The 15621-nt window shown below is 38.2% G+C and overlaps 1 protein-coding gene across 1 annotated transcript in view; it reads right to left on the bottom strand.

Annotated features, from left to right (window-relative positions):
• The window catches only part of LOC134675262 (ABC transporter G family member 20), a 121463-nt gene that overhangs the window by 26120 nt on the left and 79722 nt on the right, over positions 1-15621 (bottom strand). The window contains exons 6-11 of the mRNA XM_063533482.1: positions 13340-13476; positions 11379-11504; positions 9972-10065; positions 8384-8569; positions 7190-7428; positions 3244-3484 (exon numbers count right to left, since the gene is read on the bottom strand). Coding sequence (XP_063389552.1) covers positions 3244-3484; positions 7190-7428; positions 8384-8569; positions 9972-10065; positions 11379-11504; positions 13340-13476 — 1023 coding nt within the window. The remainder of the gene's footprint in view (positions 1-3243; positions 3485-7189; positions 7429-8383; positions 8570-9971; positions 10066-11378; positions 11505-13339; positions 13477-15621) is intronic.

The following is a 15621-nucleotide window of genomic DNA, read 5'->3' on the forward strand; positions in this document are numbered from 1 at the left end:
AAATGGCTTACAGTTTATTAGAAACAGTTTTGTGGCATATTTTAAATGAATGTAACTACAAATTCGTCAACACTGTGGAAATTATACTTATTTACTCCATGCATAAAGCAACGATGTATGTGAAACATGATATCAATATGAAAGACTATGTAAACTTATGTGACGAAAACGACAGTCAGACGGATACAAGGCGAAAAATCAAAGATACATGAAAATATACGGGTAGTAAAAATACACGACTCGTGTAAAACATACGCGTGATAATGATATAGGTACGTGTTGGTTATATTTTGGATGTAGTTTACTTTTAGTTTTTTCTATAAATAAAACATGGGTTTCGTGGATTTTTTATTTTATTTATTTCATTACATGTTTGAGAAAAGCACTATACATACCTCGGCGGGAAATGGGGTTGCCCGCGCTCAGACCTATCCGGCCTCGCTTCGCTCGGCCGTCTATATGTCTTCGGCCGGCAACCCCTTTTGTCCCGGCCTCTGTAGTAATGTACTATTACGAGACATTTTTTTGAGATCAATCGTAGCTGGAACGCTTTGATATTGTTAATCTTGTATCCGAATGAAGAAAGGAATAAAAGAAATAATACAAAGCAAGGACATTAACATCGGGAAACTAATGACCCGTCTCCGTTGCAAAAAAACTCGTAACTTCGCCTTTGTTAATGCATAGTGGTAGTTTCCTGGGTTACATTAAAGCTAGGGATACATTAGGCGAAAATGTCCTCGATACGTGCCGCCAGCGACGTTGGGTGAAGTGGGGTAAAGTTGCCTGAGGGGCTACCGTGAAAACCGAAATTTGCAAATTGCGGGGATCTTTCTCCTTCACTGCAATGAAGGCGTAATTAGAGTGACAGAGAAAAATTCCCGCAATTTGCGAACTTCGATTTTCGCGGTTATAGCCCTGACTTCGTTCGGTTCGACAACAACGCGCGACACACGTCGCCAGTGCGATTATGGACGGTAGAGGAGGAACGACTATCTTTTATGGACCAACTGTTGCAAAAGTGTCCAGCTGTCAGCTCTATATAGTTCCAAATCTCTTCAGAGTAGCGCTAGAGTAACTAAGAATATATAGGCATTAATTGAAAGACAAAAAGAATAGATAGTATAGAGGGGTCCTGTCATAGTAAATGTTGTAGTCACTGTAAATTTACTGCCATCTACATCGACACACGACTATAAAATTATCAAAAAAATGAATATATATGGATAAATGATTTTATTATTTTGATATCATTTAGATCCATGTTCATTCACTGATGTGTGTTAAAATTGTTAAATATGAAACGGTGTCATCAACGCCATCTAGCCGAGCATAGGCCAAAGGTGTGTGCTCCATCTATCCGAGAATGACTTTTTCTTGATTTCCGAGGCACGTTTTTTTCTTAGACTTTATTCATCTTATACGAAGTTACATATGTCTTTGGTGAAAGAGGAGGCGACGAAGTGAAGTGCGCTGTCAATGATTTTAATTTTTTTATGAAATTTTTCCCAGCGTTTTGCATAGTTTTGATGTGCAGCGCCACGCGTGGTAAATTAAAGAACTAGGTAATTCGACCTAAATGCCGCGGCAAATTACAAAAGCGCGCTGTTATTGTCATAAGATATTTTACATAATGCCGGACCGTTTACAATTTGCCTTCGGCATTTTACAATCGTTTCTAAATATTGTGGCGCCACCTATTTAAGGTTTTTTGATGGAAACTTTTTGATACGTGGAAATTGTATTCCTTACACCTTCCATATGTGCGATGTTGCCAGTATGACAGACGAAGTGAATTCGCACGCCTTAGCCGACTTAGTCGCGCGATGTCGCCAGATATGGCAAACTAAATCGCCGACATTTCACCCCTAGTATATCCCTAGCTTATATCGGAAAAAAGGTCGTATACCTATAATATACACAGTATGTATACGCCATAAATCTAAGGCTAATAAGGTGTCGGAAAATGGTTACAGACTCTTTGCACGCAAGAGCGTTTACGGCTGGACATATAAATTAGTTGAACGCCTAATAACTCCATTATATGCGTGTCTCAGAATAATAAATATCTAGGAGACCGAGTTTTGCTCGGAAAACATAAAAACTCAAAAATACCTAGCTAAGGCTCAATTGCACCATCCCACTAACCCAGGGTTAAGCGGTTAAACTGTTAACCCAGTGTCAAATTGTACTGGTAACCATGGTAACTCCAGGTTTAACCGCTTTACCCCGGGTTAGTGGAATGGTGCAAGTCGGTCTAAGTAGATCGATTTATTGCCTCCGAAAACCCTCATATAGCAAATTTCATCGAGTCGTTTCGTTTTCGAATAAATAAATAAATAAATAAACAAGAATTGCTCGTTTAAAGGTATTAGATGTATATAATTAACGTTTTAATTGAGAAAAAAACCGGACAAGTGCGAGTCGGATTCGCCCACCGAGGGTTCCGAACTTTTTAGTATTTGTGTTATAGCGGCAACCAATCATCTGTGAAAATTTCAACTGTCTAGCTATCACGGCTCGTGAGATACAGCCTGGTGACAGACAGACGGACGGCGGAGCCTTAGTAATAAGTAGGGTCCCGTTTTACCCTAATAATATATTCGTATCTAAATTGTATTGTCCCCTCGTGGTCACTGAAAATTTAAGCGAATAGGTATTTCCATAAAGAAGTTAGATAAGGGTCGAAAATGTCCTAAATAGCTTTGAGAAAAGGGCACAGGCTGTGCCTTTATTGATTTGTTTACTCAGATCATATACATCCCAATGCTTGGCCCAAGCCTCTCTCAAGCATAAAAGTGAAATAAAATGTTCACCACACCAGCTCGTAAAGGCTCTCTTTATTTCTCAAAAACTGATGACAACGTTTCATTTTATCTACATTAGTGACAAACGTAACGTTAACGTAGTATTTGTTGCACAATTTTTGTTGTTTCCTCATTTTGGCTGGTAGGATTATTTATTAAGTTTTAAGTGATGATTTTAAATGATAACTGATTAATAGTTTTCATTTGGATTTGGTTATTAATATCTTGCATATTGATTCAGAAAACCTCATTTACTTAATAGCATTGTCTTAGACTTTCCCGTATAGGTGAATTCTATAAGACTCACCTGGCTAGGCTGTCGCTTCGCAAAGAAATCCAAATACTGGCAGCTGAACCGTTTCAAGTCCCACTCATAAGTCTCCGGGTCCAACGGACTCTTAGAATTGTTTTCTTAGGTTAATATCATAAGACTCACCTGGTTAGGCTGTCGCTTCGCAAAGAAGTCCAAATACTGGCAGCTGAACCGTTTCAAGTCCCACTCATACGTCTCCGGGTCCAGCGGACATTTCTTGTCCCAGTCACAGGGTGTGTTGGTGTTGTTTTCTCCGAGCTCGTGGTTGACAACGCACATGGGCAGGCCTTGGGGGTCGTGGCCGACGGCGATGCAGAAGAGGACCATTTGCGAGAGCGGGAGGACGACGATGAAGGCGAGGAGACTGGAAAGAGAGGAAAGATAACATAAAAAAGGTTAGTCTGTGCGGAAAGAGAAGAGTCAAGAAATGTATGGGCTCCCTACATTCCACGACTCTTCTCTTTCCGCACAGACTCTAGTTGAAGTTAATGAAACGAACGAAGTACAGTCGCCATCAGATATATCGAAGCGGCCAAGGTGGTCATTAATATCTGGGCACGCGTCTATTGTCAAGGCGTTAGAGTGCGTGTTCAGATATTGTGAACACCTTGGACGCTCCGATATATCTGATGGCGACTGTACAAATGATGGTAGCGGTGACGCGAGCCGCTTCCAAATAGTTTGTCTACCTCTATGACACAGAAGTTTGGTTCGTTAAATTCTCGAATAGGATTGGTCGGAACGCCCTCTTTGTTACATTTTATTCTCGAAGTCACTCAGGATTTGTCACTACATGACAGGAGCTCTTGTAATTCTCGTCTATCACCATCATTTCAATTATGGCGTTTGCCTGTAGGTATTACTACTTACTTCATTATATGTTGTGATACAAAGTTGCCAATTGCCACGAATCGTTTATAAATCTAATAGCTTTGACATATTTATATATTACTATTACCAGCTATTACTATTTAAAATAAGCAATATCGGTCTCAATGGCATTCTTGGAAATTTTCATTTACATTTTCTAAGTATCTATTTGACTATTAGATATTTGACTCACAAAGTCACTTGCATTATAATTGTAATACCTAAGCATTAGAAATAGAAATAGAAAATATTTATTTGGCGTAAAATAACATACATTTGGTAGGTACAACATAAAGATTATAAAAGAAACATACACCAAATAGGATACCGCTCAGCATATGCAGTGTCTGTAAGATACTGCGCTGGTTTTCAGGGCACCCAAAATTAAAAACTAAAACTTAAAACTTAAAACTAATAAACAGGAACAGAACACGTGTAAGAAAGAAAGAGAGCGAGAGAGAGAGAGAGAGATATCACAAATATTTCTTATAGTTCACGAATATGCAAGTATATATCTCTTTTGGAATTTATGTCCGCTTAGTTAATAACTTTGTTGGGTTGCGAGTAAATACTTTTTTAGGTTTTGCTTAAAAGAGGTAACGGATTTGCAGTTTCTGATTGGTGGCGGTAAATCGTTCCAACACTTCGTTGCAGCATATCGGAAGCTGCCACGAAAAGCGGACGTACTATGTTGTGTAACGTTAAGTTTGAGAGCACCTCGTACATGACCTTTCGAAAACTTTAGTTTTTCAAATAGATAAGACGGCTGTTTATCACGAATAACTCCAAAAAGCAATGAAGCAAAGTGCAAGGTACGTCTGGCAGTCATATTTAACAGATTATTACGGTTCAAAAATGGTGTGATGTGAGAACGGCTAGGGACAGAGAAGCAAAAACGGGCACAAGCATTCTGAATGCGTTGAATTAATACCGAAGTCCGCGCCAGCATACACGCCCCAAAGACGGCATCAGCGTAACTCAATTTGGACAGAATAAGCGTGTCACAAAGGTTTATGCGTAAATCGACGTTAATAAAATCACGGGCGCGATATAATACTTTAAGCCTATAAAAACTGTTGCTGACGAGTTCTAGAGCATGTTTTTCAAATCGCATCTTACTATCCATAAGCAGACCTAGATTTCTAGCTATAGAAACGCACTCTAAAACATCGCCCGCGACTGAGACCTGCGGAGGCGCTAGGTTACGCAGCAGTTTATCAGATCCAAACAACATCAGCTTTGATTTACTAGAATTAAGAACAAGATTGTTTGCTTTACACCACTGCGCGATTTGATCCAAGTCCAAGTTCAATTTACTCACTGCTGAGGACATTTCGTTGGGCTTAAATGGTATATAAATTTGTAAATCATCGGCATATTGATGATAGTTGCAATACTTTATATTGGTAATAATATCAGCGCTATACAAGATAAAAAGCAATGGGCCTAAAATTGATCCTTGTGGAACTCCACGTATAACGGGCAGCGGACTGGAGATCGATATTGAACCATTTTCATCTCGAAGTTCAACAGATTGTGTGCGTCCAGTGAGATAACTCGCAAACCAGTTCAGAGAACGTATATCGAATCCATAAAATGCCATTTTGGAAAGTAAGAGCGTAGTATTAATGGTATTAAATGCCCTAGAAAAATCTAACAGCACTAGCATGACATTTTTACCGCTGTCTCGATCCGCTAAGATGTTATCTACTACGTCTAGTAAAGCAGTGGTGGTACTACGAGACTTTCTGAACCCTGACTGTTTCTTCGGCAGAATTTCATTCGCCTCTAAATACTCTGTTAACTGAAAACTAACCGATTTTTCTACTATTTTTGATAAAAAGGGTAATATGCTAATTGGACGGAGATCTTTAAAACTTGCTGGATTCGATGTTTTTGGGATAGGTTTAATAATGGCTGATTTCCATGTGTCAGGAAAGACGCCTGTTTCTATGGAATTATTAACTATACTAGTAATTAGCGACAGCGTATGAGGCAAAGTTAATAGCACCATATTCATGGTTATACCATCAATGCCTTGAGCATTAGAAGAAATTGACTTTATTATATTGAACACTATAGTCTCCGTTACTGGTTTGAGAGAAAAAACCGAAGCACCAAATCTGTCAAACTCATATTTTGTTAGAAGGGAGATATCCACACGGTCTTCACCAGGAAGAGTCAGAAAGTGTTCATTAATTTTTTCTGGATTAAATAAATGTGTTGGTAACTCGGTATCTTTTGGTTTAAAGTTAGCGATGTCCTTTTTTATATTTTTCCATAGATCTTTTGGGTTTTTAAGGTTACTATTAATATGGTGGTTGAAGTATGCCTTTTTTTCATTGTAAATTGCTGAATTTACAATGTGCTTTAAATCTTTATAATATTGTATGTGGGAGTCTGTCTTGGTCAATTTGCAGCGAGCGTGCGCCTCATCACGCAGCTTCATCATGTTTTTAATAGTATACGTTATCCACGGATACGACTTATTATTAATTCTAATTAGCTTGAAAGGGGCAAATTCGTTAAATAACTGTAAGATGTGAGTATTGAACATATTTATCATGTACTTTACGTCATTTGATACAAAGTTATTCCATGGTATAGACTCTACGCGCTGGATAAACAGCGGCATGTCTATATAGCATGTCTTTTATAGGTCTGTATGTTATCCAACGAGGTGACGGCTTGGTTTTTTTAATTAAAGCTTCAAATGTAATAAATGCGTGATTACTAAGATCTGGAATATGGTTAACGCATAAATTTGTGACACGCAAATTTGAACAAACTAAGTCTATCAAGGATTCGCTATGATCGGTAAAATGAGTAGGACGGTCAGTAAATTGGACTAAATTAAAACATTGTAAAAAATCAAGAAGCTTTGTTGTGTCATGGTTTTGTGCGTTTAAAAGGTTGATATTGAAATCCCCTACTAAAATGATGTTATCGAAATTCGCTAGTGACGCGAGGGACTGAGTAAGAGCGCCAATAAAAGTGTCAACATTAAGCCATGGCGGGCGATAAGCCGTTCCAACCGCTAACTTAGTTCCATTTACAGTAAAACTGAGCCACATTTGCTCTACAAGGGGCACCTGTGGATGCGAAATGAGTCGCGCCGTGACGCCCCGCTTGATTAAACATTAACATTAAACGCAAAAAAAAGGCAACATTTTAGAAACAACTGAGTTAAAAAGCTTACGCGTAATTCCTAAAGAGAGTCAAGAAGTTCTTCCACAGTAATGCCTTCATGTGCCTCCATCTCATCGGCTTTATTCTCTCCAGGCAGCCGATAGGAGGGTTATCTTCCGGAGGCAAGGCTTCTAGGGGGGCGATGTCTGGGGTGACGACTACGCGACCTTTGCTGCTCATCGAAACGTTATCTCCGAATTCTCCGGAGATCTCGCCGATGTCCTCTTCTAGATCGATCACAGCGGGGTCCTGGATGGTAAGGAAATTTAGAATATTTTGCAAGAACTGAACAAGTTTTAATGTCTAATTTCGAGGGATATTATACGAGATGATATATAGCAGAATAATAACTTTATGTACCTCTTGTAAATTAATTTTAATATGCACTTTTAATAGCTAGTAGTAAAAGAAGTAGAAAGCAGAGAAGCAGAAGTCAGGAAATTAAAATTATCACACACACACGCCACACGCTTATGCCTCGTTTCCAATTAAGTTTTGTAGCATTTAAAATGAGGTAAATACTATTTCGTTACTTTTTTCGTTAATTGTGCTACGAGGGGTGTTCGGTGATCCTGACCACGTGATGCTTTCTATAGGAAACGATGCGTCGGTCGTCCCGGCCCGGGCAAGGACCGTTCTAGCATGATCTTTTAAACTAGGTGTTAGCGAAAACGTTTTTAAGGTGACCGCGCTTGATAGCTTGAGCCCGCGCAAACATGTGCAAGCCATATGCGCCGTGTGCAAGCGTAATTCAATTTACTTTAAAAAACTCACCGGCAAAGACGGCAATTCCACCTTCTTCACTATGTCAGAACTGCCAGCTTCGAACACATCCTCATGGTTGTCGGCCTGATAGCTTGAGCCCGCGCATCAACATGTGCAAGCTGTATGCGCGCAATGCAAGCCGTATGCGCCGTGTGCAAGCTGTATACGCCGAGTGCAAGTGGCTATTCAGTTCACTTTAAAAAACTCACCGGCAAAGACGGCAATTCCACCTTCTTCACGATGTCTTCCAGGATGCTGGAGCGGCGCCTCTTGCCCCTGTTCTGCAGAACTGCCAGCTTCGGGAACACGCCCACAAATTTGTCGGCCTGATAGCTTGAGCCCGCGCATCAGCATGTGGAAGCTGTATGAGCGCAATGCAAGCCGTATGCGCCGAGTGCAAGCTGTATACGCCGAGTGCAAGTTACTTTAAAAAACTCACCGGCAAAGACGGCAATTCCACCTTCTTCACGATGTCTTCCAGGATGCTAGAGCGGCGCCTCTTGCCCCTGTTCTGCAGAACTGCCAGCTTCAAGAACACGTCCTCAAGATTATCGGCCTGGTAGCGACGAAGCAGCTCGGTGGGAGATTCTTCGGCAAGGAAGCGACCTCCTCGCATCAAGCCAATCTAGAAGAAAATGAACATAAAATAAGTTTTTGGTAAAAATTTCATTTTTGGTACAAGCTTTTATCGCTGACTGTACTTTTCTTACAACAGACAACTAATACTCATCGAGACAATTCTAAAAACCGCTAACACAATTAGGTTACGTTGTTTCATCACAGAGTTCCTATGGCCACCTCCTGTCTCCTTCATCAGACCAGCTCGATGGTACCATAATATTGCACTGTCATCCGATTTATACATGCATGCAAAATTTCAGATCAATCGGAAACAGGGAAGTGGATCAAATTTAACTTGCAAGGTTTGATTACACACAGACAACGGTCAGGTGAAACTAAATTAAAGCTTGCAATAATAAACGGTAATCTTTCTTATTGCAAAGTGACCACAGAGACTAAGGTATTCCTCTTACGCACGGTGCATGTACGAGTAGTATGCGCATAATACTTATCTAGGGCATACTGAAAATTCCTGGACTCGCTACTTAGAAAAAATAACTCTTCTCTTATATCAAAATCCAGAAACCTTCAGTGTGGCCCACGTATTGGTTATCTTAAGGCGTGTAATCATTAACGTATATAGGTATGGACTGGCCTTACGGGCACTAAAAATGGTACTAGTTTAGCGGTGTGACTCACGAATTCCAGCCAATCGTGCAGTCTAACGCAACTAGTTGCGACCAATAGCGCGCGTAATGCGTACTCGTCAACCAATCGCGTTGTAGCGGTGTCACACCGCTGTACTGGCCCCTGTCATGCTTCATAATTATTGTCCGTAAGGCCAGTCCCTAGATATCTATGTCAATGAGTGTAATGTGTCCGCGCGTCAACATATGCAATGTGCATATGCAAATAGATACGTCGTGTGCAAATAGCGAACATACTTAGATCGGGATTAATGATACTTAATGTCTGTTGAGCAAATTATGTCAGTAGCAATGTACAGCAAAGTAAGGCAACACTCAAATAGCAGTAATTTGCTCTAAGAAAAGCAGCAACGTACATGGAACTAAAACATGTCATTATCAACCTCAAATGATACAAATATTAACGATCAACGGGCATGATTTGCATTGTAGGCACCTTGACCACAGAATAAATAATAGTACTTACTAGGTACAGAAGACTCACTCTCTTACAAAACGCGTCTGTTACGATCAGCACAGATATGGCCGCTAGGTGGCGACAGCGCCACGCGCGGCTTATGGCTTTCCCCAAAATTGGGGTGGAACGGATGTACTTTTACCTACCTGTAGCAAAGCGACGAAATCGCGGAGTGAGCCACGCCTGCCTTGACTGTGCTTAAGTTCATGCACAATCTTATTTAATATATTGGTATTTAATGGTGATTTCAAATTTGCCGCCTATTGCTACTGACAATATTTGCTTGACCAAGTAATACTTACAATATTAGCTTGTTTTGTTTCGTCGATGTAATGGGTTGTGATGATTACTGTGGTCCTGCCTCCTTTGCTGATCTCCACTAAATGATCCCAGATGCTGTAAAAAAGAGAATAATAACAATAAAGATTTAATTAAAGGTGTGGCGTCTCCTCTAGCTGTCACTGCCAACGTCGTGCCATAATAATCTAACAGATGGCGTTAGGGAGCTAGTAGAACGCACAAACTACTAAGTAGATACTACTGTATGTTCGGGATAAACTCAAAAACTACTGAACGGATTTTCATGTGGTTTTCACCTATCAATGGAGTGATTCTTGAGGAAGGTTTAAGTGTATAATTTGTTTCGTGTAACCCGTGCGAAGCCGGGGCGGGTCGTTAGTACAAAATAAAGAAGCTATCATACTAACAATCCTCGACTAATCCACCTATAGGCCGAAATCATTTTTATCTTGTAAGATTTTTACTATGGGGGACTATAACCCAAGCCCTCTCGCGCTCGAGAGGAGGCCTGTACCCAGCCGTGGGACGTATATCGGCTGAATTATTATATTATATATTATTCATTTATTTATTTTTCTTCTTAGGCTAGGTCATTTATAACATGAATATAAAAGTAAAATACAAAAACACATAAAAAACAACAAAAAATAAGTATTATAATATATTATATTATTAAGATTTTTACTATTGTATGTATGTTATTTTGTAAGGTTGTTTATTGTTCTATGGGCCTTAGTTACCTGATAATTAATGATACTTAATTTTTAATTTTAATTTACAGGTATCCAGTAAGAATATAAAAATTCAAGTGGTCTCTAAAACTTTTACGACTGGCAGTATTAGCACATTTATGCAGTAGCCACAATTTAAATTTTAAAATGGGAAAGTAGGTAATTTGACTTTAAAACTAGGATGAACTGGGCACTTTTACTCCATTTTTAAATGCGGTTTAAATTAAGGAATTTTATGACTCTCTCACTTTGGACACAGCGGACAGGCTGGAAGAGATCCCTTATAGGAATAAGATCGCCTTTGTACCTCTATTTCAGATATGTAAAACTGTGTTGTGTATAATAAAGTGATTATTACTACTACTATTTTATTATTTAAAAGCACATGGAAGTATACAGTACTGAACCAAAACATTTACTTACACATTAATTACATTTTTAACAACATTTAAATATTCAATAATATTATTAAAAATAAAGATACAAAATATCGTCAAATCAAGCTTATTCTAATACGAATGTCATATGATAGAATAAAGATAAAAGTCAACAAAAAAATTAAAAACTACTATTTCTACTGGGAGGCCTGGAAAGGGAGAGGGGAGGCTTTTGCCCAGCAGTGGGACACACACGTAGGCTAAAAAAAAAACTACTTCTACTATTACTTTGTATTAGTACCTTTGTCGAAGTACAGGGTCGACTCCAGCGGTGGGCTCATCCAGGATCACCAGCTCAGGCTCATGGATGAGAGCCGCAGCCAAGGATACCCTTCTTTTCTGACCTCCTGACAGGGTCTTCACTTGCCTGGAAAGTAACACTTGTTAGATAGAAATTTTCGGTATAGACTTCGAGATTAAAATGAAAATGAATTTATTTGAAAATAGGTGACATTCGCCGCCTAATCCAGTAAATTTGTCGAATTTTGTAACCTGGCTCTTTTGCGTCAAATCCGGTAGTTCTGATTTTCTGCAGACTTGTTTATGATGTTGGCCCAATGAATAATCCAAGTTTGTGACCTCGAGTGCCGAACGCAACTTTGTCAAAAATAGAATAAACCGCAATTTTTTTTAGATTTGGGTGATTATAACCCTAAAGTACTAGTTTTTGGTAGTAACTTCCTAGGTCGTTTTTAAAGTAGACTAAATTTGCTACAATAAGACACTAGAATTGTCTCTGTACATCTAATATTTTCCGAGATAAAGCCTTTCAAAATTTTATATTAAAAATTTTATATTTTTAAATATTTTTTCAAAATAGGCACTCATACATTTTTTTATGGAATATAAATATTTTGTAGAACGTGCCGGTGATGAATTCCATATACATTACCAACCTAACCCTTATATTATAACTAAGAACTGACGTAAAATTATAAAATTTTTGATTTTTTCTTAGTATATGACATTTATTTCAGTTTATAAGCCTGCAAAAAATCAGAACTACCGGATTTGACGCAAACGCAAAATGTATAATTTTACTGTATTAGCCATATTGCTGCCGCAATTATGAGTAGGTATTACGAGTATCTCACCCAATCATAGTGTCAGATTCTAATTCATTTATGGTAGCCACTTTAAGGTACCGCTTTAAGGTAGCCACTGACGAGCCTTCCAACAGTCCAAATAGCGTGGCTGCAATCCAAAATCGGTCTGTGAATGTCAAAAACGTACCTACAATGTTTAATATTAGAATGCCGTCCATTTGGATGAATTCATTGAAACGGCATCCATTTGGAAGGCTCGTCAGTGGCCTGCTTTAGTGAACATAGACTACATACATGCCTTAACAACCGGCTGTACATTAGATTAGTACAATTACCGCTGATCTGCCAATCCAATTACCTCGCGTTAGCTCCTGAGGCTGAATAATAGCTGTGACTGCGAAATGACGGGTCAATATGGAACTATTGCCAGATAGGTCATTTTGCTCGTGAGTGACTCTTGTCCCTTTCATGCTACTAGAATTAGGCCAAGAAAAGTCTGCAGCAGATTTGATAGCCCACGCAGTGCATGTGTTATTTTTAAACGTCAAGCTTCTATGAAATTATGACGTATAATAACCCATACATTGCGTGGGCTATCAAATCCGCTGCAGACTTTTCTTGGTTTGACTCTAATTTCTATATCGATAATTATAATATGGCTTTATTTCAGCCTAAACTAGGTGGTTACTAGGGTAGTTCGATCTAGAGATTACATTCGAAATATCAGAGATGAGACCGAATTAAAAATGAGGTATTACTTATAATTGCGCTTATTGCGACTATGAACGGGTCCATAAGTGAAAGTACCTCACAAAATCGCTGAACAGCAGAAAAACTAGAACTTATTTATGAGGCAAAAACCCTACAAAACAGAATGTAGGTATGTTACGTAGAAAAATGTATGAGTAACTATACTTACAGCAGTAATTCAATGACTACCTACTTCAGACTAAATCGTTTACTACCTACTTAAAATATACGGTCAACAAATACGAAACATCATCTTAGGTTACAATATTTAGATACACAACGGTTACACTCGCGTGAATTATATGTCGCTATAGGTGACATGTTTCGCGCCCATCTGGGGTCCTTCTTCAGTGCTCGCGACGGTTGCACTCCGTCATTTTGCGTGAGTCCGTTCCGATATACTGACTTGGTGGGATGAGGCAGCTGTAGCAGGGTCAGTAGGAAGTCAACCCTCTCATCGACTTCGCTCGTCGTCATCCCAGCTATCCAGCCGAAGTAGATCATGGTCTCTCTAATAGAGAACTCGCCAAACAGCGCCACTTCCTGAGAACAATAAAAACATTTGAAAATAAGAATAGTAGCCTGTTAATTTTAATTAATAATTATACTGACTGTCATTTAGGACTCATTTATTTTATTATTTGTATGTCTTTTCCGTATCTCGGGACCATGGGGTCCCGGGCCTTTGGGAGGCGTACGTGGGGCCGAAGCCAACAATAATGTTCATGTTTTTTTTTTTTTTAATCAATGTAAATAATTTATTTGTGTGTCGTTGGCGTAATACGTGTCGCCATTCAATTTTAGATTAAGTCAGGTCCCCACAGAAAACCAGCGCCACGGTCTGCCGCGGCATCATGCTGAGTGGGGATCCTATTTTAGCGTCCTAATCTGTTTTATGTCTGCATACTTTTCTTTTTTTTTTCATGTACTATGTTGTGACGTTAAAATAAATGTATTTCTTCTTCTTCTTCTTCTTCTTCAACAGCGCAGAGGCCCTTTGAGACACTTTAATCTAAAAGCAAGGGATTATTATTTATGAATTTAATAAAATACAGACTTATTCTTTAAAATAGTCATAGCCTCGCATAACTCGTCAATGAGTTTGACTGTGGGGTCATCAGTCTCTAGTTATTAACTTAATAACTTATAGTATGTAATTAAATTACTACAATGCAATAAGACAATAATATTATTTTCACCTCAGCAGCTCGAACGAGGGTACTTTGCTTCTTAACCCTTATCTTGGCAAGACTCAAAATATCTTAAATATAAATATTTTTTTAGTTTTTCGTCACCTTTTGAGCATACTAGACTATTAAAAAATAAGGAAAAAAATCCAGGATTTTCCAGTTTCGGAAAATCATATGTATCATATTTGATACAATGCCAATCCCTCGACAAAATAGTTACCTACTTTTTAAAAGAAAAATGTGGATTATAGTAAAAATAAAACATGTAATGCAACAGAAATTAACATTTATTGCTAATTAAACGCAATCTAAAGCATCAGATGACTATTGCACCTGTAAAAATGAATTATATCTACGAATACCTGATCACATGGGCGGAAAATTTGATCCCGTAAAGTTGCAAAAAAATCGTCAGCAAAAAGTTGAGTAAAATATGAAAAGTAAACAAATAAAGTGAAAGTAAAAAAAATATTGTTTTTTTACTTTGGGGCCATTTTTTGCAATTCATATATTTTTCCGTGCTACGTGCTACGGCGTAGCAAAAATGCTACGGTGTCCTAATATACTGTAAAATAACATCCATTACTTAAAAAAAAAACAAAGTTCACTAACTAATTACTATGATGACTAATATGACGTATTGAAAACATATATTTCAACCTCTCACAAATATAAAACAATTAAAAATAAACTAAATCATCTACAGCTATTTTGACGACAACTTGGCAATGTATTAAATATAATACATCTGTACTTTTATGAGTTCTTGGCAATGTATCAAATATGACACGTAATAGTTTTATGTAAATATTTTATGTGTTAAATGTTTTTTAATGGGACCACTATGTGAATCCTAATACACTAACAGATAGTAAGTGTATTAAAATGTCGATTATGCAAAAATATATACTAATCTAAGAAATAAGTGCAAAACTTACAGCACGAAACAAGATCTGTTGTTTCCGTGGCGTCATGTTGATAATTATTAATTAATTTACAATGACACTTGTGTGTATTATTTTTTGCTATAATAAAGGAGGGTAGATCGACATATCTATAGCAGAATTATTTTGTTAAGTAATAAAGTGAACCTGCTAGATTTTTTTATGTTCCATGTATCACAGGTGTTACGATGCCAAGATAAGGGTTAAAAACAGTGAGCAAAATCGCATTTTGCTCACTTAGTAAGACAGTATGAGTGAGCAAAATCGCATTTTGCTCACTTAGTAAGACAGTATGAGTGAGCAAAATCGCATTTTGCTCACTGAGTGAGACAAAATGTCATTCAAGTGACTTTTATAGTCAAATGTCATTTCAACATACGGGGTCTAATAAAAGTTCAATATACTTGGGTTATATTATCTCTGTCCCTCTCACTGCTTAGGGTGAAAATTTTTGTGTACTACACGAGATCAAAGTTATTTACATCTCGTGCGCTTTTGAATCCCTTACTACGCTCAAGATTTTAAATTAGATTCACTCGCTACGCTCGTGAATC

The sequence above is a fragment of the Cydia fagiglandana genome, chromosome 21 (genome assembly GCF_963556715.1).
Source record: "Cydia fagiglandana chromosome 21, ilCydFagi1.1, whole genome shotgun sequence".
NCBI classification, from domain to species: domain Eukaryota; kingdom Metazoa; phylum Arthropoda; class Insecta; order Lepidoptera; family Tortricidae; genus Cydia; species Cydia fagiglandana.